The sequence below is a fragment of the Prionailurus bengalensis genome, chromosome F2, assembly GCF_016509475.1.
Source record: "Prionailurus bengalensis isolate Pbe53 chromosome F2, Fcat_Pben_1.1_paternal_pri, whole genome shotgun sequence".
Lineage (NCBI taxonomy): Eukaryota > Metazoa > Chordata > Mammalia > Carnivora > Felidae > Prionailurus > Prionailurus bengalensis.
Window position 1 is genome coordinate 11,783,183 of NC_057353.1, and position 26,425 is coordinate 11,809,607.

Consider the following 26,425-nt stretch of genomic DNA (forward strand, 5'->3'; position numbering starts at 1 on the left):
AAAACTTCTAATGGATAGAGAGCGATTGGGAATGGAAGCTACTTCACATAGAATGGCCAGAGAAGGCGTCCGTGGTGGCGAGAAACCAGCCGTGGGAGTCTGTCTGCATGGAGAGGCAGAGAAGAGGACGCAGGAAGGCCTCTCAGGTTCCAGGTATAGAATGAAAACCAGTAGTAGTTGGATTTGGAGGGGCCGCTTTTATGTTTGCTTGGTTTCTGTTTAATTCTGTTACAAAACAAACGTGCTTTTATAAAACGGCGTGTCTTTTTGCTGGTCCCTCTCTTTCTGTGGCTTTAAATACCATCTTAAAGGGGCGCCTGGGTGGTTCACTTGGTTGGGCGACCGACTTCGGCTCGGGTCATGATCTCACAGTTCGAGCCCCGCGTCAGGTTCTGTGCTTATATCTCAGAGCCTGGAGCCTGCTTTGGATTCTGTGTTTCTTCCTCTCTCTGTCCCCTCTCCTGCTCACACTCTGTGCCTCTCTGTCTCTCAATAATAAATAAACATTAAAAAAAATAAATAATAAAAAAAAAAATAAATACCATCTTATGCTGACAGTTCTAATTTATATCTCCGACCTCAACATCTTCCCTGTAGTCTAAACTTACATACCAAACTCCTATATTCTATTGCCTGCTCACCCCAACTCGAGATGACTGGACTGGAATTGATGATCTTTCCTGCTCTCCTGAGAATTTTCCCCATCTCACGGATTCTCCCATTGATCAGGCAGAAACATTGGAGCTGTGCTTCATGCTTTTCTCCTCTCAAAACCCACATCCACACGACCAACAGATTATCCTGGCTCTACTTCAAACCGGGCATAGAATTCAGTCACTTCAGACCCCTCCTTGCTGCTGCCCTGGTCCAAGACACCATTCCTTGCCTGACTGAGGAAAGCCGCCTTAACCAGTCTCTCTGCTTCTGCTTGTGCTCACAGGTTATTCTCACTGCAGCAGCCAGAACGACTATTTTAGAATTTACTTCCAATTCTGTCACTCCTTTGCTCAAGACCCTCCAGTGAGTTGGCCATTTTATCACGAGTAAATGTTAAAAGTCCTGTGGGGTCTGTGTGACCAGGCCCCTATGATGCCTGCAACCTCTGCTCTTAGGGACAGGACTCTCCCCTGCCTTCTGAGCTGCAGCCATATTTGGCCTCATCGCAGTTTCTCCCACACATCCCACGGACAGCGTTTCCTCTGGCCGTTTCCTTAGCCTAAAGTGTTCTTCTCTCAGTAATCCACCTGCCTGCTTCCTCCTCTCCTCAAGTTGTTACTTAAACTTCACCTGCTCAGTGAGCAGCCACCTCATTTAAACACCACACTCTTTTTCCTTCCCCCCAGCATTGCATATCTTTGCTTTTTCTCCCCCCCCCCACCTTTTTTTTTTTAAAAAAAAGACGTTTGTTTATTATCGAGAGACAGAGAGACAGGAGACAGAATCCGAAGCAGGCTCTAGGCTCCTGGCTGTGAGCACAGAGCCCGACGCAGGGCTCGAACTCAGAAACCGCGAGATCATGACCTGAGCTGAAGTAGGAGGCTTAACCGACTGAGCCGCCCAGCCGCCCCTGCTCTGCTTTTTCTCTGTACCATACCAAGTAACACTCTGCACTACCACGTCTTCATCCATCCGTCCATCCGTCCGTCCGTCCGTCCGTCACACTCCCCTCTTCCCCCACTATACACACGTGCAAATGTGCGCACACACACTTAAAAGAATAAAAAAGTTCATGATCTCTTCTCCAGAAGGTCAGGGCCTTTATCTTATTGTTGACTGATACATTCCAGTTGCTTAACCTCAGAACATAGTACGTATCCAAGTATTTCTAGCAAGGTTGAATTTTGGAAAATCGTTGTAAGTACATGTGGTCAAACTGAAAATGAATAAAAGGTGCTTCATGCTTTTAGGGAGCTTAAAGTATACATAGAGTAATAAATGATAGTGGTAGTAGTAATGGTAATAAACATTTGTTGAGTTCTTTTTTGAATTTTACTATGTGCCCGACACTGTGGTAAGCACTTAATGCATGAACTCATTTAATACTTCCAATAAACATATGAGATAGGTACTATTATTCTCCTCCTTTTTACACATTAGGAAAGTGAGGCACTGAGAAGGTAACTCACTTGAGGTTCTGTTGATAGTGATTGGCGAGGCTGGGATTGGAACCCAAGGAGTGTGGTGTGGCTTTGGAGTCAGAAATCTAACCCCTATGCTATGCTGTTCTTAGCATTAAATGAGCTGACATGTGGAAATTGCTTAGAACATATCTGGCGTGAGGGAGGCTCTGTACAAGTTTATCTGTTGTTGGGAATCATAATTATTAAATATTTCAAAGTTCTTGATAATACAGTTATAATAACATGAAAATATTCGTTGGCCACTTAAACGATTCCTCAGTTATTTTTTGTAAGTGTCTCCCTCCAGGAAAAATCAACATATTTGACTATTATTTTCCATGAAAATGAAAGATAAATCAGTTACAGATTGCACAAAATGTATAGAATTTCATCAAGTATGTAAAAATGTCGGAGCACATTTTTGCCATTGATGAATGGGGATCTGACATTTAGACTAACAAACAGCTGAAAGGATAGGGAGGATGCTTTTAAAGAACTTTCTGAATATCAAGGATTAAGAGAGACTCTGGAAAATTGGTGAAAGAAACGCTGGAGCTTTTTGCCAATTTTATATCATAAAGAGGACAGATATTAAGTAAAGGATGTCCTGCAGAGTATGCAAATTACCAAAACCCTCTAACTTGAAAAGTACTGTGGTTACCTGAGGAAAGAATACAGAGTCTTTAAACGAAGAACCAAAGAGCAAGCCTTATTCTATCCGTAAGTTGCACCTGGTCAGAGTAAGTGGTGTTAGTGGTACTAAAACAGTACCTGCCGTTGTGCGGTAAGAAACGGTTTTCAGGCTCTTGTATCACTTACATGCTTACCAGACTGTTAGGTGATTCTTGAGGTCTCCCAGTAATAAAATCTGTGATGTTTAATTAATTACGTGTTTTTTCTGTATGGGAAAATTTGGGCTATTAAAAAACAGAAATGAAGAAAAGACACAAGAATCTTAAAGGCATATTACTGAGTGAAAGAAGCCAGTCTGAAAAGGCTGATTCTAGCCATATGGCATTCTGCAAAAGGCAAAACTGTGGAGACAGTAAAAAGATCAGCACTTGCCAGGGGTTAGGGGTGAGAGAAGGACGGAGAGCATAGGGAATTTTTAGGTCAGTGACACTCTTCCGTATGATACCATAACGGGGAACACATTATGCATTGGTCAAAACCCATAGAATAGGCAAACACCACAGCGAACCCTAACGTGAACCATGGACTTTGAGCGATGACGACGTGTCATTGTGGGTTCATGGATTGTAGTCAGAGTTCCAGTTCTGGTGCAGATGGTGATGGTGGAAGAGGCTATGCTCCTGTGGGGCAGGGAATGTATGGGAACTGGCTGTCCTTTCTGCTCAGTTTTGCTGTGAAACGAAATAACTGCCCTGAAAAATATTTTTCAAAAACAGAGAAATCCCCTCTGGGTGCCTGGCTGGCCCAGTCAGTAGAGCATGTGACTCTTTATCTTGAGGTCATGAGTTCGAGTCCCATGTTGGGGTATAGATTGTACTTAATTCTTTTTTCTGAATCTTAAAAAATAATAATAATAATAACCCTGAAGATTCATATCGCGAATGTTCACTTATTTTGTACTTTGACACCTAAAAAATAATAATTTTCCTTTCTGTCGCAGACCTGAAAGGCTTTTCAAAGAAGCTAGAAAGCTGCTAAAATGAGTTTGGCTTTACACCTTTTGTAATGTAAAAAAAGAAATCATAGATCAAAGAAAAGAGAAGAAAACTCAGGTCAGATGTTTTGAAATTCCAGTTTATTTTGGTTAAAACATTCCAAAAACATTGAACAAATAAAGTATTTCCCAAACCATAACCATACACACACACAAATTTCTTTGATTTGTTTATTGGGCATTTTGACAATCTTTGTGACATTTGACACTAGGGCCAGTTGTTCACCAGAATCATTTAATGGCCTTATCTCTGGCATAAGACAACAAGATATTCGTCATCCTTCCTGCGTTGAGTTTATAATCTAGAAGACATTGAACATCTTGGTTCAAGTGTCACTTCTCCAGAAAGACCTTCTCCAGCCCTTCAGTCTAGATTAAGTATCTTCTTACTCTTCCTCACAGTACTCTCTTCTTTCAAAAGGCAATATTTGTAATTCTAAATTGCAGTGCATATAGATTACTTGGCATTCATTCTGGTTTTTTTCTCTACCTGTACTCGAAGGAAGCATTCCACAAGATTGTGTCTTCAAGTCCCAAGTGCAGAGCACAGTTAGCATTCAGTAGAGCCTTTTGAGGGAAAGGGTGAACCAAGTGCAGGGTGCTCTCAAGGAAGCAGTCGGAGGCATATATGAAGAAAAGGGCCTGAAAATGAGTAGGAAAATGGTGTGGTGTTCAGTAAACCAGTTCTCATAGGACAGGTAGGATGAATACAGATAATTTGTCTTTAATTTAGGGCCGAGGAAGTTATTCATGACCTTAGTGAAGTGAAATTTGGTAGTAGAGGGAAGGGACCAATTCAATTTTTTTTTTTACATTTATTTATTTTTGAGAAACAGAGTGAGACAAAGCGTGAGCCAGGGAGGGGCAGAGAGAGAAGGAGACACAGAATCCGAAGCAGGCTCCAGGCTCCCAGCAAGCGGTCAGCACAGAGCCTGACGCGGGGCTCGAACCCATGAACTGTGAGATCATGACCTGAGCCAAAGTCAGACGCTCAACCGACTGAGCCACCCAGGTGCCCCTGAAGGGACATAATTCAGATTAGTCGATCCTGAAATGAGCTAGCCAGAAAATAGACCGAAGTAGATCCCAGCACTTAACTGCTAGTTTGTTCGTAGGTAAGTAAGATAAACTACAAAAAGAGATTACTTTTGTTTTTACTTATTTTCACTGTGACAGGAAAAACAAAGTGCAGGAACCCTTAATGGCTGGAGTACTGTGGTAGAAAGACGCTACTAGGGGGACCAGCTAGGTGTCTTGTAGGAAGGAGTTCCTGCCACTTATCTTTGAGATTAGAATATCAAATGAATAACAAAGGATGAGAAGGTGTTTGGGATTGATTAACACCTTCCACCTAAATCATCAATCCCTGGGCGCCTGGATGGCCTGGGTGGTTAAGCTTCTCAACTCATGATCCCAGGGTTCTGGGATCAAGCCTGACGTGACTCCACACTGCATGGAGCCTGCTTAAGATATTTCTCTCTCTCTCTCTCTCTCTCTCTCTCTCTCTCTCTCTCTCTCTCTCTCAAATAAATCATCAATCCCGTAATTTCCCAAGAAATTATAACACCGAGAAATTCTGATAGATTGTTCACAGAGCACCAGAAACCCTGGCTGCCTCTTTTCTGTGTGCTTTTGTAAAGTGTTTCTTAATTTCTGTGAGTTTTGTCTCATGATTTTTTTTTTTTTTAACTTTCAGGTGTTGGTAAATCATGCTTATTGCTACAGTTTACAGACAAGAGGTTTCAGCCAGTGCATGACCTTACTATCGGTAAGTGTTCTACAAGAAATGAGAAACATTGAAAATTTGGGGGGAGTGGAAATGGAATGTGCTAGAGAGGATCCATTCTATTAGTGATGAGTCAGAAAGAATCAGTGACACTAGATTTGTTGCTGTACAGAGGTTAGTTTCATCACTTAAAAAAAAATACAAGTATAGTGAAACTAATATCACCCAACTTTACAAAAATGGTCAGAAAACAGCAAGAAGACATATTTAAGATTTTGATTGTATTTAATGGTGAAACAAATGTTTGCAAAACAAGAGAGCACAGGGGTAAGAGCAGAGACTGACCAGCTTGCCAGAGTTCAAATCAAGGCTGTGCCACTAACGAGCTGGTAATCCACCTTACCACTCCATGCCTCAGATTCTTTTATCTGTAAAATGAGAATAAGAGTGGTACCAATCTTACAAAGTTACTGTGGGCAGTAAATGAGTTAATAAATGTGAAACATTGGAACAGTGCCTGGCAGCATGATACATGCTCTCGGTTTACTTATATAGTAATTATTAATCGAGAAAAACTGCCAGGAGGCAGTTTTAGTGTCCTAAGTTGCAAAGAATAAATGAGACCGTTACCGGTAACTGTTAGACTGAAATCTACTTAGATTTTACAACTAATAGGTTGGTGTATCTTCTCAGCCAGTGACTGCTTATTTTTCACAGGTGTCATTTAAGCAAGTTGAGTCTCATGTCCTGTGTATTTTTAAAATACCAAATCAAACAGAGTTTGTTAATCAAATTATTAGGTAAATTAATAGTTGTCAATCAAGCCACATGTATTTTGTAGATACCTTGAAATCTTTTCCCAGGTGGCTATCCTGTCAGAATATTCCGATTCCGTTTTAATTGATTTAATTTAATTCCGTTTTAAGTATATACAGTAATGAAGGGTGAGACAGGTACTGTTGTTTCATGCTGGTCCCCATTTCATAGGTTAACTTTGGTGAGCTCAGTTTTGTGTACGATCTGCTCTTTGCCCAGTAAGTCTGAACCTCGGTAGCGGTGTCTTAAGCCTGATTCAGTCCTGACACAACTAACCACACAGTGGTTTTTAGCGTAGGGAATTAAACAAAAGTGTCTTCCTTTTCTCATTGAAGCTTTCATAGAAATTTCTAAGGTGTTATGGCACATCTGATGGAGAGGCTGGGCCTGAGCCTACTGTCAGAAAGCGGCATGGGCTATACTTGTGGAGAGAGAAGGGGTTGGACCAAAGGGAGCTATTTGGAAAACTGCAACTCAGGCAGCTGTACCAGTGGCTTCCCTCCAGGAGGTAGGAAGCTAAAAGCACAAGGGAAGCCAAGGGACTTCTTTTCTGTCTCGTCCTCGTAAGACTCCAGCCCCACCCCTGGTGGTGACAGGCCCACTGATGGTCTGTCTCCTGAGCTCTGCTAACCCTGGTTTCTCTCTGTGTCCCCCCAGCCTAGAGATGGCAGCACTTTCCGGCTGGTGCCAGTCTCTCCGCTTCTTTACCATCCCTTCTTGAGCTTCTCAGCTTTTTCTTTCCTGTAACTAACTCCCTACATTAAGTTGCCTCTGTTTTAAATATTTAAATATGGTTTCTGTTTTTCTGGTTCCACCCTGACTGCTCTACCTTACCACACCCATCCAGACAGTTTATTTTTCTGGTCATGAGCATGTATTTGTTTTCAAGGAACATTGGAATGTTTGCTGCGATAGATGTGAGTAAGACAGTATCTTGATTCTGCTGCATACTTTGCCTGATGGATAGAAGAAGGTGAGAACGCTAAGGTCAGGTCATGACCAAGTATTAAATGATGGAACAGAGGAAATAAAAGACAAGGATGAGTCCGTGAAATACTCCTCATTACCCTTTGACTACGATCTCAGTGAGAATTGTTAACAATAGTAATCAAAGAGGCAATTTACAGATAGCTTCCCGGATAGAATTACACTGAAGGTCCAGAGTAGAACGTTGGGTGTATTTAAGTGCTGTTATACTGGACCAGCAGCATCTTTATTCTCTGGGAGCTTGTTAAAGAGTCTACTGAGTCAAATTCTGCATTTGAACAGGATCTCCCAGTGACTCATATGAAAAGCTTGAGAAGCATTGGAGCAGTGGTTTTTACCAGTTTTGTAAACCAGTTGACCTGTCCGTACATGCGAGTGCACCCCCACACACATCCTGGCCTCTTCCTTCTTGCTTCCTCTCTACTTCAGCTACTCACTCCCATAGTCACACCCAGGACCTGGTCGTTACTGGTACCTGGAACCACTTCCAGAATCTCAGTGTCATGCATCTGGTTGGTTGTCCTCCCATCCTTCCAACTCACGTCCTCTAGTTGCTAACACTAATGATTTATTTGTCCCATCAGTTCTATAATCCGTTGGTCCTGCTGTCTTTGTACTCTCACCCCTCTTGTGGTCCTACTTTCCTCCTTGCCCAGCTTTAATTCTAACCATTATCATTGTCATTTTCATCACCCCGGCATGCACGCTCAACTCCTGCCCCCTCTCTTGCTTCGTCACACTTTTGTGGCTAACCCATAGGTCAACTCTAACTATCTACTCCATCCTGCTGGTTGAAAAACCCAGAGCCCGGCTAACTAGTCTCATTAGTTTCTTGGACACTAACTTCTAACCACTTGACAGTTACACTTTGTTTCCAATCCGTTCATTCTCCACTTCCCTGTACCACTGTGTTACACCTTCTTGCTCTGTAATCAGGCACCACCTTTCCTGTCTTCATTCTCATGTGATAGCCTTGGTCTCTATTTCAGGAAATTCCAAAGGCGAACAGGAGCATTTTCACAGGTTTCCATCACCACACAGACCCACCTACCTGCGCTGTGCCCATGAACTCAGCCTTCTCCTTGCTATTGTGGATGAACTCCAAGTTGCTAGCCAAGGCCCACTCAAGAACACTGCTTCAGCAGTTCTTTTTTTCCCGAATGTCACTCATTTTTCCCCATTTGATTGTCATTTTTCATGACTGTTATCTTTTCCAGCTTTCAGTCCTTCTGTTTCCTTTTGGCAAAAGTCCTCAGATAGGACTGTTTGTAATTTCTGTCTCTAGTTTTTCTCTTCCCCTCCTTCTTTTTGGAACTCACTCCAACGAGGCTCTCTTCTCCCCATGTGCACATATCCGGCTGCTTACTCAGCATCTCCTTTCTTAGATGTCTATTAGGCATCTCAAACTTAACGTGTTCCAAATAGCTCCTGATTTTTTCCCTCCTAGGCCTTTACAAGTGCACGTGGACACACATAGCCCCCCCCCCCCCAAACCCATCCTCTTGCCTAGATTTATTTTTCTCCTTAACTTTTTATACAGGTGATTATAAGTGAATGTTGTCTCCCACCAGGATAAAAGTAAAGTTCGTGATAGCACTGTTATCAGTTTTGTTCATTGCTGTGTCTCCAGTGCCTGGTACATAAAAAGACTCTGTAAATGTTTTCTAAATTAATATACTATCTCTCTGGGGAGAAAGTTTCAAAAACATTTCACATTACAGTGCTTGATGCATACATTTGATTAATGCTGTTCAATTATATTGTGTAGAAATAATTCTAGTTATAGCCCACTGATGCCCACTACATTTATTTCACTATCTATTAATGGAATGTTCAACAAACAGTGATATAGAGGCTAGGCATATGTTGTGCCACCTTCCTGCCTAACTCCCCCACATCCTTAAAGCAGCCGTCCTATAAGAAATGACTGAGGAGTGAAAGTGTCCTTTGGGGGTAAAGGTTGTAGAATTGAAGCATCATTTCTTGTGTCAGGCTTCCCACAGATCAGTTACAAATACCCCTCATTTAATTGGGGTTCACTTTTCTGAGATAACATTGCCAAGAACTAGGGAGATAGCTTAAAAGCACTCTGTGAACATCGAGTTTAGATCCCAGAGTCTATGTTACTGGAATAGTAAAACGTATTTCCTTGACAGGGTGTGCTTATTATGAAAACATTGTACAAAACTCCAGAGAAAGTTAAATTCCCTGTATAATATTCCTTTGGCCCTCCAGCAACCACTGATGTGTTTGTAGCCTTTTAGGGTTTTAAATGTATTCACAAACACACACAAAGCTGTTCTGATGTGCATTCCCTCCACCGGTGGCTACTGAAGTGCCCGTTTCTCCTGGGCCTTCCCTCCACTGTGGCTTAGTTGTGTTTTTGATCTTCGTGAAATGGGCAGAGAATAGTGATTATTTTACTTTCCTGCTCTCTAATTTTTAGTGAGGCTGAGCGTTTTTCATATGTTTAAGATCCACTTCTGTCTCTTTTCTCTTTGAATTACCTGTTTTTATCTTTGCCCCTTCTATTACTGGTTTGTTGTTGTGGTTTTTTTTTTTTTTTGTCAAATCTGTTGATGGTTTTCTTTTTGGCTTCCAGGCCTCACTAAGGAAGGCTCCCCAGTACAAAAATTACTTCCTGTTCTCTTAAGTACTTTTCTAATACTGTAAATTCATACCCTGTCTGGTGTATGGCCCCGTATATGATTTTCTTTAATCCATATATAACGTGTAGCCCCACACCCATTAATTAAATAATCCATCTTTCTTTCCTGCTTGAACCATCACCTTTGTCATATGCTCAGTCTCCATAGGTAAGCAAGTCTGTTTGAGGACTCTCAAATCTATTCCATTTATGTTTTGGGTTTTTGTTTTGTTTCTGTTTTTCTCTATTTCATGAGAAAATATACTACTGATATTTATAGTAACTTTGTAGTATAATTAATATGTGATTGACATTTTTCCTTTTTGAAGTTTTCTTGATCATTGTTTTTATTTATTTTTTTTTAAGTTTATTTATTTTGAAAGAAACAGAGCACAAGAGGGGAAAGGGCAGAGAGAGCGGGAGATAGAGAATCCCAAGCAGGCTCCACATGGCCAGTGTGCAGGGCGTGCAGAGCCCGACTCTCAGGGTTCGAACCCATGAAACTGTGGGTTTTGTTACCTGAACCAAAACCAAGAGTCGGACACTTAACTGACTGAGGCAAGCCACCCAGGTGCCCCGTTTCCCCCCAACTTTTTAAATGCTCTTCAGTAAAGTTTTATAATTTTCTTCTTATAGGCCTTGTGCTTTTTTTTTGTAAGTTTATTTTGTTACTATTGTGGGTAGGTTTTTTTTTTTTCACCATTACTTTTGTGAAATTAATTATTTTGCATGCTCTGGGTAGACTGGCCCAGACTGGCCTATCTGTAAGTCATAAATTTTTCCTTGTCTAATATTTGCACCTTTTTGTTTTGTTTGTGTAATTTATGACCAAAATCTCTGTAATAGTTTACAAGTTGAGGGCATGATGATCTTTTTCTCTGCAGTTGGAAACTTCTAGTGGTTTACCTTAAAGGTGCTATTCATTTTTTCATGGAAAGTTAAGGAAGTTACTCTTCAATAATCTAGTTTTTCCCTTGTTTCTAGAACTAGGGACATAAAGCTTTCTTCCCACAAGTCTCTGTTTTGAACCTCCACAATGTCTAGGTCCCAGCACAGGTCCCTGTGTTCTGCTGTTGTGGCTCTGCTCTCTTCTGTGACAGCCCCATGGTCACTTGGCTCTGACAAGTGGCCCTTTCTCAAACGGCTTGGCATCATTAGTTATGTGAGTGGTGGTATAGAAATTTTGGTGTAGAGTAGGGAATAATAATTATAGCTCACACATACTGAGTACTTACTGTATGCCAAGCCCCGCTCTTGTTTTGTGTGTAGTAACCCTTTAATCTTGAAAAAAATCCTATGAGATGGGTTTTATTAATATCATTTTACAGATAAGGAAACTGACGCAGAAGAGATTTAACATTTTTCACACAGTCCCACAATTAGTAGACATTGATCTTTGCTCAATAAATGGTTACCCTGCAAGGCTTCACATTCTTTTCTTTTTTTCTTTTTTCCTCTTTTCTTTTCTTTTCTTTTCTTTTCTTTTCGCAAGGCTTCACATTTCTTACTACGCAAGGATGATAATGATCTAGAGGCAGTTAAAAAGTATCTATTTACATTCAGACTATTTTGTCTTGGAAGGTTGCAAGTGAATAACATAACTGAAAAAATAAGCATCGCTCCCTAACAACATCAGGTAAATGAGGCCTTCTTGCATTTGGCTCCACAGACCATCTCTCTGGCAGCCAGATTGGCTGTTAATTGAAAATGCATCTGAGAAGAGAACCTCAAGGGCATAGGGGATGATGGTTTATCCCTTGAAAAAAAGATAGGAAAGTGTGTCTAAATTGAGTTCTTAAGCATATATATAAATATACACACACACGCACACAGACACCCATATACACTTAAGAAAAAAGATTGAAAATTTTTAATAACCCAGAAAAGAAATAAGGTTTTCAGTTTTTGTTTCTGAGTCTTATAGTGCACTTAAGTTTCAGTATTTTCTTTTGCCACACAGAATGTATTGAGCCCAGTCACACAATGTATTGAGCCCAGTTACAAGTAGGTTAATGAGAAGGAGTTACAGTTCTGAAACTGAAATCAGATTCTGTTTTTGTTTCATTTGATAGGAAAACAAATCATAGTTTTTCAGTAATCAGTGCTTGTCAGTTTTTCCTTTAAGATGTGTATTTTTCAGAAAATAAAAAAAATAAAAAAGGGGCTCCAGGGTGGCTCAGTCAGTTGAGCATCCGACTCTTGATTTCAGCTCAGGTCATGATCCCAGGGTCATGGGATCGAGCCCCTCATCAGATTTTGCACTGAGCATGGAGCCTGCTTAAGGTTCTCTCTTTCCCTCTTCCCCTCTCCCTCACTCACACACTCACTCTGTCTCTAAAATAAAATTTTAAAAAAGATGTATTTTTCTTCCTGCCATCATTCTTTATCTCATTCCTGGATAATACAGTAGTCTTGTTAAGAACTAGTTAGTTCTTTACCTCTTGTTTTTAAATTCTGTATCCTGACCCTATTGATAAATAATATTAAAACATCAATTTTATTATGACATTTCCCTGCTTTAGAAACAAATCCTGATTTTCATATGATACGATTTTCATTTAACATCTTAAAAATTGGATATATTTTGGGGTGCCTGAGTGGCTCAGTCGGTTAAGCGTCCAACTTCGGCTCAGGTCATGATCTCTTCTTGGTCTGTGAGTTCAAGCCCCACATAGGGATCTGTGCTGACAGCTCAGAGTCTGGAACCTGCTTCGGATTCTGTGTATCCCTTTCTCTCTGCCCCTCCCTGACTCACGCTCTGTGTGTGTGTGTGTGTGTGTGTGTGTGTGCGTGTGTGTGTGTCTCCCTCAAAAATAAATAAAACTTAAAAAATAATAATAATAAAATTGGATATATTTTTACAGGCAAAATCTTTGTTTAAAAGACTTCAAGCTTCAACAACCTTTCTTTGCTTACTTTGACTAAAGAGATAAATGTACCAAAACCCAAGTGTGGCTAGGTAAAGCAAAAGGGGATATGTTAGAATTCCTGGAATTTTACATGGAACCCTCAGGAGAGTGAAGACTTACACTTGGGAATGGGCAGGAATGAAGCATCTTTGGAGTCAGGAAGCAGGAACCATAGCAGCAGTCCCGCAGCACAGGTGTCCTTAGCCTCTCATCTGCCAGGACACAGTGGATGCCAGTCATTCTTCAGATCTGTGTCCTTCTGCCCAAGATGTCAGTCCCTGGGCCTTGCCCATCCAACACGAGTCAAGGGTCTGTTTCTAGTTTGTAGTTGTTTTTTGTCCAATTAGACATTATGCATTAGATTGAAGAAATCTTTAATCCCAGTGAGTGATGCAGCATTTTTAGATTGAGGTTAAAAGCCCATCTGTGATGATGGAAGGAAAAGTAGGCATTCTCTCTCTAGTTTGTGGCTAGAAATGAAACAATAGATTCACGAAAAAGCTTCCACTTTGTTAAATGTCTAGCTACATAGAATATTGTACATTAGTACATTCCTTTTAAATACCGGATACCTCAAAGAGCACTTGTATAATATTTAGCCGCTGGTTTCTCCCTTCAGCTACTCCCATTTTCATGTTAATGGTAAGCTGGCGGGCGGTTGTTTTCTGTGTCTCCCACCCTGTGGCACAGAGTACGTGTGAATATGTATGTATGTATTTATATATATTTTTAGATTTATATATGTATATACTTGTAATTAATATGTAGATTGGCAGGTATAAAAAATGGTTGTGTGGCAGAATTTTGCAGTTTTGCATTTTTCATTCTAGTACATCGTGACTCCTGAGTCTCCCTAACTCTTCTTTATTTCTGATTCTGAGAAATGTACCATTAGTTGCCTGGTATTGACTCTGGCCCCGGGATGGAATCATTGTTAAGATGTAGAGTAAAAACTTCACCGAGTTACGTATCACGAAAGAACAAATTACCTGTCTGTCCCATCTTCCTGATCATGGTCGGGGGAGTTACAGGAGCTGCTGAAATGGAATTCTGACACCGGGCATTATGCCCTCCCCTGGGCAACTAGAAGCTGTTTTTTTGCCAAGCTGACATCTGGTTTCTGAGGACCATGTGTGTCTTCCCTTCACCCCGACTCTGATCTAAATACTGATGGAGCGCACTCCAAGCAGTAATGACTCAGTGTAATAGAAGTGATAGACTTCTTTCAGAGTCTCCTTCACAGCTGTTTGCTGCTCTGAAATTATCCCTTTTTTTTCTCCTATGCTTAAAAAAAAAATTTTTTTTTAATTTATTTTGAGTGAGAGAGAATGTGAGTGGCGGAGGGGCAGAGAGAGAGGGAGAGAGAGGATCCCAAGCAGGCTCCACACTGACAGCGTGGGGCTCGATCCCACAAACTGTGAATTCATGACATTAGCCGAAATCAAGAGTTGGCTGCTTAACCAGCTGAACCACCCAGACTGAGTACTTTCAAAAAAAGATGATAAGGGGAGAGGAGGAAAAAAAAAGATAAATGAAGGAGAAAAGCCAGAGTAGTTAACCTGTGTTAAGAAAGTTTGTACTCCTAGGACCGCCTGAGTGGCACTGTCGGTTAAGCGGCCGACTTCAGCTCAGGTCGAGATTTCATGGTTCGTGAGTTCGAGCCCCACATCGGGCTCTGTGCTGACAGCTCGGAGCCTGGAGCCTGCTTCAGATTCTGTGTCTCCCTCTCTCTCTGCCCCTCCCCTGCTCATGCTCTGTCTCTGTCTCTCAAAAATAAACGTTAAAAAAAAGGTTTAAAAAAAAAAAAAAGGTTGTACTCCCTTTGACCTGCAATTCTATTTCATATAATTTGCCTTTAGTCATAATCCTTAGTTGAAAGATGTAAGCAGAAAGTTCATTTCAGTTTTAGCTACTTAGAGAAAATTCAGCAATGACCTGTATTTGTAACCAGCTTACCAACTTAGTAAAGTGTGTGTACACACACACACACACACACACACACACACACACACATGCAGTCACCAAAAGTAATGGCATAGTTTATTGACTGATTGATTTGTAATGAGATTTGTGATACGGAGTAATGTTTGTTATTGTCTGAGAAGCGAATTGCAGAGCGGCACTTATGTGCCCCCATCTGTGTAGAGTGTACGTACACTTCTGTGTGTATCTTCCCTTAGAGCAACGTCTCGAAGTATGTTTAAACAGTGGTTATCTGGAGTGGGATTAGGAGAGTTCTTTACTAGTTGATAACCCATGCTGGGAACCAAAGCTATGATGTTGAAGGGCCTCTATCCCTTTCGTGATCTTTATACCATATTAATAGTTTTCAAGGAATTTTAATATTGTTACTAATAATTACGGTTCTTGAATCTCATTTCTAGTTTTTTTATATTATGGAACCTATGAAAACATGAGGACGACAGTTTGTTTTCTAACTTTACTAGACTTGAATATCTTAGTATTTTAATTGTGTCTTTAACTTACGCCTTTTAGCACCTCTGCCTTAGTTTATTTGTTTTCTCAGGGTAGGGGCCATATTTGGTAAAGTTCATCTATGTATCATCTGGGATAGTATGTCCTGGAAATAAACATCCTTTTTTAAAAAAATCCTTAAATGTGAAATATAGTCCCACTAGTTTGTGTAACAAATCATTTTTTTGTCTGTTCAGGTGTAGAGTTTGGTGCTCGAATGATAACTATTGATGGAAAACAGATAAAACTTCAGATATGGGATACGGTAAGTATAGCAAATACATTGTATGCCCTCAGTAAAGTTGTTCTATGAAAGTACAGTGTCTTGTTTTGTTTTGTTTTGTTTTAATGTCGTTTTATGCCTATTATGATTTGTTAGGCACCAGCATCCACATAGCCGTGAGATGAAATGTGGTGCCAGAAAAGATTAGGTGTTCTTATGCAGTGTTTTCAACAGATGTATCACAGGCCTTGGGTGTAGGTGAACGTGTCTGAACACATGCTCAGGCTGTGTGGTCTAAATGGAAATGCTCCAGAAACTGTTTTTAAGAAAATAAAGCAGCATATCTAAAGTACACCTACAAAATAAAATATGAATGTAAACACGATAGAGTCACTTGATCTGACCGCTTATTAATTTTAAAAGTTTGGTTTAAAACATAAAAAATAGAAGTTTGATTTAGTCCCAACCACTTGAAGCAGCCTCGCTCCCAGCCCTAATTCTCCCTCCCATTTATGTTCACCGAGTGTCTGTTCCATGCTGTGCTATAGAGTTTTTAGTACCAGTTTGTGATCTAAACCGCACAACAGGATACTGTTTTCTGTTTCCTCCCGACTTAAGTGTATAATAGAGAAGTTACTTTGTTACATACAATGGATACCTTAAGGTAACGGTTCTCAAACTTTTTGGTCTCAGAATCCCTTTCTTTATACTTTTAAAAATTAATGAGGACTCCAAAGAGCCTTTGCTTATGTGCCTTATAGCTATCAATATTTACATTACAAAACTGAGAAACTTATAAATACCCAATTAGTAATTCACTTGAAGATAAGTACATTAAACTTCTTATGTGTTAGGATCAACAAAGCAATTTTTATGAGAATTGACTGGTTTTCCAAAACAAAAACTTTATTTTTCTAGTGAGAAGAGTGTCATTTTGTTACGTTTTGAAAAACCTCTTCACTGTCTGCTTAATAGAAAACAGGTTGAATTCTCATACCTACTTCTGCATAGGGTCTGATGTGTATTGTTTAGTTGGAGTATATGAAGAAAATATAACCTCGGGGTGCCTGGGTGGGTTAGTCGGTTAAGCGTCCGACTTCGGCTCAGGTATGATGTCATGGTCCATGAGCTAGAACTCCACGTAGAGTGGTCAGTGCAGAGCCTGACTAGGATGCTCTGTCCCCGCCCCCCCCAGCCCCCTCCCCCAGCATGCGCTCTCTCTCAGAAATAAATAGACATTAAAAAAAAGAAAATGAAACCTCACACAAATAAGTAGTTGGGAAATGGAGAACCTCATGGACCCTTAAAGGGTTAGGGACTCCCGGGCGTCCTGGGATCACGCTTTGAGAACCACTGCCGTAGGGCATTTAGGACTTAATTCTTTACAGAACCCTAATTGAGAAAACCCAAAAGGTCGCCTGTTATGACAAAGCAAATTCTCTAAACTAGTAAATGAAATTTAAAAGATGGGGAATTTTATCATTATATTCCCCTGTCCGTCTTTTCTCTTGTCGCTCAGTCTTAGTTTCTTAGCTGTCACCTATAATAGTTATTGAAGAAAGGAACCTTGGAGGATTCTCGGTCTCACAGATTGGAGAATATCTCACAACAAGACCCAGCCAGTTGCTGCAGGCTGTTGTGACACCTAGGTTTCCTGATACTTCCTACGTGTCACCTAGTAAATCCCTGAGATGGAAACCCCTAAATCTCTATCTTGCTCTGTTCCAGAGTTATATATTGAACTCCAGGTTCTTGTGGTTTCTTGTCTCTTCTTTTTAAGTGAAGATTTATGCTTTTACTGTTTCTTAGCATTCCCCTCCCCCACCCCGAGCCTGTAGTGTCTCATAACTTTTCTGATTTATATTCTCTCGGGTGACATGATTTCAGAACTGCTTGGAAAAGAGAAAAATGAAATATGCAAAGTCCCTTCCTTCCTAGAGATTTAAAATTAATGCTCTCCAGCCGAAAGGAAGTATTCTCTCCTGTGTTAAAAGAGTTTATTCTTCTTTTTCAGAAGTGGGTGGTTTTATGTAAGCTAGCTTGCTTTCTTAGCTAATAAACTCGTGCAGGACACATCCTGCCGTGTAGGGTTGTGTGAACCAAACCACTTGCTCTTCTGTAATAAGTATGCCTTTCATACCTTGCACTTTGCACGAATACTTGCTGTGCTTGAAGTACGTTCCCCCCGTTTTCCATTTAAGACCAGCTCAGATGTCAATTCTGGAGCCTCTGTGACACCCATGAGATAGCTGATTCTCCCCATAATTTATGTATATTTCTGTTACAGCTCTGCTCCTGTTGTTATCATAGTTGTTTGTTCACCAGCCTGATAATAATCATGAGGGAAAGGACCCTCTGTATCCTACTCAACTTTGTATCTTGCATTCATAGTGTACTGGCTGATGTTTGGTAAATTTTATTGAATGAGTAAGTAAAGAATCTCGTTCTAAACAGTCTGTAGGATCAATGGATGCATTCAAGAGACATTATTGCTAAAGTACATAGTTCCACAGGGAAGGTTAATTTCATAGTGAAAATTATGTGACATTATAGACACAAAGCACCTTGTTGTGGCTTATTCTCATTTATCCGGTTGTCCTTCTGTCCTTGAGGTGTTCTCTTAAATAATTCCCTGCCCTCCAGTTTTTGAACCTTGAACAAGTCATTCATTCCCCAGTTGTTTCTGTTGTAGGTTAACTAGTCCTGTCTTTCCCCCCCTTGCTTATGAGTTGATTATTTTACATTTTAGTGATCTGTCAGAAGAAATCTGTTGTGTTATGTATTGAGCTCCAGGTTCTTGTGGTTATTTAATAATTGCTGTCATAATTGCTTATTTTGGACAGCATGAAAGAGAATTAGAAAAACAGCAACACCTTGTTCATACTTCCTCTAGAAAGGCAGAGTGATAGTCTTCTTTCCTCTATCTAAAACGGAGAGACTGGTACCATTGAAGACATCATGACTCCCAGGAAAGAATTCCAGGCCTCCCGCATGGCAGGTGCTAGGCACCAGTAGCCTGTCTCAGATTTTAAAGAGTGTTCAGAAAACTTACTACTTTTGTTATGTATATATTTAAATCCAAGTTAGTTAACATATAGTGTAATAATGATTCCAGGAACAGAATTTAATGATTCATCACTTATGTAACACCCAATGCTCATCCCTACAAGTGCCCTCCTTAATGCCCATCGCCTATTTACCCCATCCCCCCACCCAACACCCTGCCAGCAACCCTCAGTTTGTTCTCTGTATTTAAGAGTATTTATGGTTTGTCTCCTGCTCTATTTTTGTATTATTTTTGCTTCCCTTCCCTTATGTTCATGTTTTGTTTCTTAAATTCCACATAGGAGTGAAGTCATATGATGCTTGTCTTTCTCTGACTTTTTCGCTTAGCATAATACACTCTAGCTCCATCCACATTTTTGCAAATGGCAAGATTTCATTCTTTTTGATCAGTGAGTAATATTCCATTGTATGTATGTGTGTGTGTGTACACACACACACACACACATACACACACACACACACACCACATCTCCTTTACCCATTCATCGATGGACATTTGGGCTCTTTCCGTGCTTTGGCTATTGTTGATAGTGCTGCTATAAACATCGGGGTGCACGTGCCCCTTTGAAACAGCATTTTTGTATCCTTTGGATAAATACCTAGTAGTACAATTGCTCGGTCATAAGGTAGTTCTTGTTAACTTACTACTATTGAAAGTTGCTTCTTGAATCTCTGCCTGAGAGGTTTTCATCTTACTTTCGTACCTAACTTCCAAAACTGTTTTAATAGATGCTCTGTTACACACATTATGGTTCTTTCCACGCTTAGTTTTATATCTGAATGGAACATGGTTTCCCTATCGTTAATGTTTTGCAGCGTGCTTATACATTTGGATAGGAAACTACATTTTTAGTAGCAAGGATCGTGTCTATTCCTGGCTCAGAACATTTACAAAACCATCCTAGAGCCTTCAGGGAAAAATATACCAAATGTTATTATTTGTTTCATCAGCCTTAAAGAAGTGATTTTTCCCCCCAGTGACTCAGTATCTTAGGATGTTTGTCATACACTGTATATCCATTTCCATTTACACAAAATAAGGAGTTTTCTCCCAGAATTTCCACATCCACCGTCATTGCTTTTTTTTTTTTTTTTTTTTTTGCCTTTTTGAAAATAGTAAGTATAGTTGCCAGCAGATAGTCCCCGGAGGGTTTGCTGGAAGCAGTGGTAACAGTGTAACAGTCCCCTCCCTTAAAGCACTTTCCTTGGGCCCTGTGCACATTTTTTTTTCTTTTATCAGAAGTCGACTGTGTGATATTCTTAGTCTCTGTCAGGGTAAATCAAAGAAGAAAACAAATTGTAGCCAGTTCTTATTCCATGACTGATGGAAGGAGGACGTAAGAAGTCCACGCTCGCTCTCACACCCTCATCCAGCTTTTACCCACTTTGTTTTGTGTTCTTACTCTTCTTTATGTTTTTTGTCACATTTTTCTTTCTTTCTTTCTTTCTTTCTTTCTTTCTTTCTTTCTTTCTTTCTTTCTTTCCTTCCTTCCTTCCTTCCTTCCTTCCTTCCTTCCTTTTCATTTCTTTTCTTTTCTTTTCTTTTCTTTTTTTCTTTTTCTTTTCTTTTGTAGTTTAAGATTTTATTGCATTTCTTTCTCCCTTAGCATACATGTACCCCTGGAGGCATCAAATGAAAGTACTATTTTAACCTAACCTGGAACAGTTCTCATCTGAATCGGTTGTGCCACCAACTTGATACAGTTAGGTTCATTTGTTTGTTTTCAAGTTTTAGGGATTTCTCATTTCTTATTTTTTTGAATTACGAAACGTCCGATGTTTCCACAGTGCAGAACGTGAAACCGTGTGCACTCATAGCAGTCTGGCCTCCATCCTTGTCCCTTTTACCGTGTTCCCTTCTGAACTGTTTCAGAGTTGCAGACACCGTCCTTCATACCTGGCACACATCCTCTAAGGGTATGCTCCCCCCTAAATGCAGTACCATTATCCCGTCACAGATATTTAACAAAGACACTAAAATTGCCTTCTATACCAGTCTCCTATTCCCAGTGTTCAAGTTTCCTGTTGTTCTCAAAATGTACTTTCACTTAGGGGCGCCTGGGTGGCTCAGTCGGTTCAGCGCCCGACTTCAGCTCAGGTCATGATCTCATGGTTCATGAGTTCGAGCCCCGCGTCGGGCTCTGTGCTGACAGCTCGGAGCCTGGAGTCTGCTTCGGATTCTGCGTCTCCCTCTCTCTCTGCCCCTTCCCCGCTCATGCTCTGTCTCTCTCTGTCTCTCAAAAATGAATAAACATTAAAAAAAAATGTACTTTCACTTAAAAAAATTCCATGGTTCAATCAAGATCTCCCTTGCATTTGATTATCGTGATTCTTTTAATCTAAAACAGTCCCCACCCCAGCCCCATTGACCTTCTGAAGTTGTTTTGTTTCCTCTAACTTGCATTTCACCCGGTATGTCTTTGGGGTAGGTTCTTATAAGTGGGATTATTTAGGCACAAAATAAATGCATAGGCGGTCTTGCTGGAGATTAACCCATGATTCTTCCACTTTGCGCGTCCACTGATACAGCAAGTGCTGTTTTACCACAGCCTTGTTAACAGTGAGCTGCCAGAATATTGGGTGTTCTTTTTTGCAGTCTGATAGGTGGAAAATGTATCAAAGTAGTGTTTTTTTTTAATTAAATTTATTTATCTTAAATTCAAGTTAATTGACCTGCAGTGTAGTATTGGTTCAGGAGTAAAATTTAATGATTCATCACTTCCATATAACACCCAGTGCTCATCCCAACAAGTGCCCTCAATGCCCATCACCCATTTAACCCATCTCCCTCCCCACCTCCCCTCCAGCAACCCTCAGTTTATTCTTTGTATTTAAGAGTCTCTTATGGTTTGCCTCCTTCTCTGTTTTTATCTTATTTTTCCTTCCCTTCTCATATGGTCAATCTGTTTTGTTTCTTAAATTCCACATGTGAGTGCAATTATATGGTATCTGTTTTTCTCTGACTTATTTCACTTAGCATAATACACTCTAGTTCTGTCCATGTTGGATGGAATCTAAATCTTGCAGATGGCAAGATTTCATTCTTTTTGATCACTAAGTAGTATCCCATTGTATATGTATACCATATCTTCTTTATTCATTTACCTTTTCCGGTATATCCAAAAAAATTTAATTCTCTCCCCCCAAATTTGTAGCGTAAATGTTTTAAGTCTAGGTTTCTTCTTAGCATCCCTCAAAATACTTTACGTTTACAGATATTTTATACATCAAACAATACATTGGAACTAGTATTATTGGTAAATGTGCGAAGTCATGTGCCTGCATGCTAAAAAGTACCTTTTTAGCACCTCACAGGCATTTTTTGGTCCTTTGTAAAATGTGTCCATTTATAACTCAACTTCTTACCAAAAACAATGGGTGTTTTTTATAGCTCAGTGCGGCGGTAAGGATGGCTGACCAGGCAGAGGGCCTGGAACCAAGCACTGGGACACAGTCCTGCCTCTGCCCCTCCTCTCTGCTCCCATCCCACCCGCCCCGGGAGTGGGGAGGCTTTTGCCCCCTTCAGCAGTTGTCGTCAACCTTCTCTTGAACAACTACAGGGGCAGGAAAATACCTTAGACATCCATTCTACTCTCCTATTTACCTCCCATCTGCGGTCTCCAGTTTCTCTTAAGTGGCGGTGTTAAAAGAGTCTGAAATCCTCTCTCTTTTTTTAAGTAAATATTCTTAATTTTTTAAAAGAATTTAACATAGATATTCACAACCATGTTTCTCTTCTCAAGATGATCTACTTTGGTTTCTGTAGGAAACTCCCTTAAAAAGCTTTAGATAGTGCAGGTTGACTTTTTCTGTGTCCTTGCTGTGACGACTGAGGCAGCCTAAAAACCACTTTGATTTTTACTGATATTATTGTCATCCAAAACAGAAGTCTGGTCATGCATGTAGATTTCAAAATCTTTTTCCTTAATGAGAGCAGTTCCTTGATCACAGGTCTACATTTTTAGGTTGAGTCTGTTAGTCAGGTACCTGAGATTTCATTCTTGGGCCTGGACAACTTAACTTGGCTACTTAGAAAGCCTTTTTTTCTTCTTTTTTGGTGCTTGGCTGGGTTCTATATAGCTGGGATTGTTAGACAAATGACTAACAGGGAACAGAGGTATTACTATAATACTGATTGTCACAAATCTTATTTTTCTAACTTTATCAGCCCTTTGGGATCAATCAAGGTAACATAATTTGAGAGCCTGCCATATATACTTCAGTGTTCTGAGTTAGGCTATCCCTCAAGGAGAACTAAAGAGGAAACAAGACCAGCATTTGAACAGTGTGTGCCTTTTATATAATCAATAACACTAGAACCAAATGATCACATGGACGTGCTCTTGGGTGTGTGAGGAGAACTAGATAACTACGGGCTGTGGTAGACTAGCTTCCTAGCTTTGTGAGAGAATCAGGGGGCTTGAACTGGTCCTCAGAGGAAATGGAAATTGGGGAGGTGGAGGAAAGCAGTTCTTCAGGCAGAGTTACACAGGCACAAAGGCAGGAATGTTCAGAAGATAGGCAGAGTATCAGTAGGAAAAAAAGTTGGCTGTATGAACAAGACTTTTATCGAATAAGAAGATACAATTCTAGAGAAACAGATCAGATTCCCAAGAGATCAAGACTTAAATTCAGGGTGGTCAGGAATTTTTGAGCGGTAGCTTAATGTGTGTAAAGTTGTATGTTCTAGAGGTAACAAGAGAGGAGGAGGAGTTAAGTTCCCGGCCTGGTTACCACAAAAATTGTTAGCGACAGACAGGCACATGGAGAAGTCAATTTGGGGGATATTTATCTGCCAACCGAAGTCAGTTTTAAAGGTATGGGCTATGGGCACCTGGCTGGTTCAGTTGGTAGAACATGCAACTCTTGATCTTGGGGTCATGAGTTTGCGCCCCACACTGCGGGGAGACTGCACTTAAAATTAACACATGAATGAGTGAATGGGCTAAAGAATCAAGTTTATTTGATTTAGCAATCCTCACATGGAAAACAAAGGTCTGTAAAGATTCTTTTTCACAGATGCCCTATGACTGTTTCGCACTAAGCATCACTGAAAAAATGAGCACCTCCCATTATCTGGCAAGGCTGGCTTGCTCGGTTCTTTTTTGCATATCTGGGCATCTTGCTGACTTTTTACAGAACTCAAACAGCTATATTGGGAGCTGATAAACTTATGGCCACTCTAACCAGGTTTTTTTGGTGCTGTTCACTTAGCCAATCGTCCAATTTCCAGTTTCATTAAATGCTTTTTGTTTTTTTAAAACCTTCAGCTACTATTAGGAGTCCCTCTACAAATAATGCTAAATGCTGTTCAGTTTCAAGCTTCTAACATTTCTTGAGGCCAACACCTTATATTGAAGAGGATCAAAATAACATCTATATTTCCTAAGTTGACATTCATTTTTGTGTGAAACATTATAGGTTGATCATCATTTGGTCAGGTTATATTATTTATTTTTATTTTTTAATGTTAATTTATTTACTGAGAGAGAGAGAGAACACGTGAGCAGGGGAGGGGCAGAGAGAGAGGGAGTGAGAAAATCCCAAGCAGGCTCCATGCTGTCGGTGCAGGACCCGATATGGGGCTCAAACCCACGAACCATGACATCATGACCTGAGCCGAAATTAAGAGTCAGATGCTTACCCAGCTGAGCCACCCAGGTGCCCCTCTTAATGTATTTTTTAAAAACTAGATTACTTTGCCTTAATATGTTCAAGGTAATTAACCATTGGGCTAGCTTTATGCAGGTAGTTGTTAAATGTTAAAACATTTTGTGAATAGTTAAGGACGCCATAGTAAAAAAAAAACTTTATCGGGCAAGATTTATTTCAAGGCCATCAATGCCATTAACACACTAGACCAGTGTGTAGGATGTCTTTCTTACCAGTCAGGTCTCAAGAATTCAGAACTATTCTGAATACTGATCTTTGCTTGTTATAAAGTAATCTAGATTTTAAGATGTATAGTTATGTTCATAGTCCTCACTGGGGATGTTTGGCTTTTTATTTGCTCGAGTTTCTGTTTAATTTGTAATGGTAGGCAAAACCAGATTGAATGGATTCAGTATAAAATGATGCATCGTGTACAAAATTCCATACTGGAACATTTGTTTTTGGTAAAACAATACGGGAAGAATGGAAACGGTGTATAGATTGGTTTTTCTTCTTTTTAAAAATCTGTTTTCCCTTTTACTAAAAATCTTTTTTTTTTGTATTATTTACCAAGACTCCTGTGTTGGTATATATAATTCATAGTGAATGACTCTTAAAAATGTAGTCCTTAGTTTTCCCACACTAATAAGCAGTTGAAAAAAATTCCCACAATGCTTACATTTTGAACTTGGATTTGAAAGGACTTCTTTGGAAAGATACATCTCAATAAATTACATAAAAACAATTTTAATGAATTTCATGCTTCCAGCTAGTATCATCTAATGTTTTAACCTCAAACTATATGAACTGAGTTGGCCATTTGTACAGTTCTTTTATGTTCTCCGCATTCAGTTTAGCATAAGACATTATTCTAAAAGTGCCAGAATTGTTTGCAAGTTACCAAAAGAAGGTCTCATTTTTAGTTTTCACATAGGGGAAGTTATTTTTACTGGATGTTAGCATGTTAGGATTTACCAGTGTCCTCTTCTTTAGGTGGAATGGAGTAATGACCATTTTGTGTACTTGATTAAGACGTTAGGATTCATTCTTTCATTTGAGAGGCTTTCTTCGCATGCCTGTGTGCCAGACCCGGTTCTAGACGCTGGGTGCACCGTCTCGGGGGGAGCACCGGAGGGGACGAGTGTAGTGGGAGGGCCAAGACGACAAGGAATGACGGTGTTGAGTGTTAGAACAAGGCAGAACTTGAGCTGTGTGAATTCTGAGGGTTGGAAGGATGGAGTAGTTAGATTGGAAGGTAAGAACTCAGAATACAAACATGAATATTTTTCAGGTTAGTAGATTTTGAATATAAAACATTGTGAAAACTGGCTTTGTGTTTACTTACTTTACATACGTATCTTTTCTTAAAGGTAGAAAAGTGATTAAAACTGTGAGTATTTTTGATAAGACCTGTCTCACTTTTAAACCCTGAGGCAATCCGTATATCCCTCACCAGCCTTAGTGCCACCCGGAAAAGAGAGAAATTAGCTAATTTTGCATAATCTCTGAAGTCTGTTTTCACAAGTGGATAAAAGAAGACTTTTACATCCTGTTGCTTTTTGACAAGCATTATATATCAAATACAGAGGAAATTGATTAAGTGTGGAGAAAAAAATTATATAAATTAAATTCAGAACCATTTTCTGTTTTTCATAATAAAATGATTGCTCAAAGAATTCCATCTGATGACTGTTGAAAGCTCACTGCAGTTTATGATATAACTGATAAAATCTGCATCCTTGGCCTTCCAACAACCTTTACACCAGCAGATGGTGGGCGTAAAGATGTCATTCATCATTTATTTACAATGGACTTTATTTATTCTAGTGTCAACAGCTGCCCCAGGGAGTGGGTTATTGAATTCAAATGTGAGGCTCTGGGTTATTTGCTTCCTTTCAAATTTGTCTTCAGAGCTTAGTTGCTAGGAGTCCATTCTGTGTTCTAATAATGATTCATGTATTGTGAAGCCATTCAGTAAATTGGGTTGTCAGGGATTGCCAAAAAAGGTTTAGAGGTCTTGTTGGGGGCGGCTGTTGGGGGGGGGGGGGGGGGGGGGGGGGGGGGGCATGTGCGTCTGGTTGACATGAGCAGTCGTGGTAGTATTTTGTGACTTTTTC

General features: G+C 40.1%; 1 protein-coding gene across 3 annotated transcripts in view; it reads left to right on the forward strand.

The window, feature by feature from the left end:
- The window catches only part of RAB2A (RAB2A, member RAS oncogene family), an 86,245-nt gene that overhangs the window by 26,591 nt on the left and 33,229 nt on the right, over positions 1–26,425 (forward strand). For 2 of the 3 annotated variants that reach the window (XM_043601131.1, XM_043601132.1), the window contains exons 2-3: positions 5,504–5,575; positions 15,565–15,632. In XM_043601131.1, the coding sequence (XP_043457066.1) occupies positions 5,504–5,575; positions 15,565–15,632 (140 nt within the window). The remainder of the gene's footprint in view (positions 1–5,503; positions 5,576–15,564; positions 15,633–26,425) is intronic. The other variant, XM_043601133.1, reaches the window with a different exon arrangement.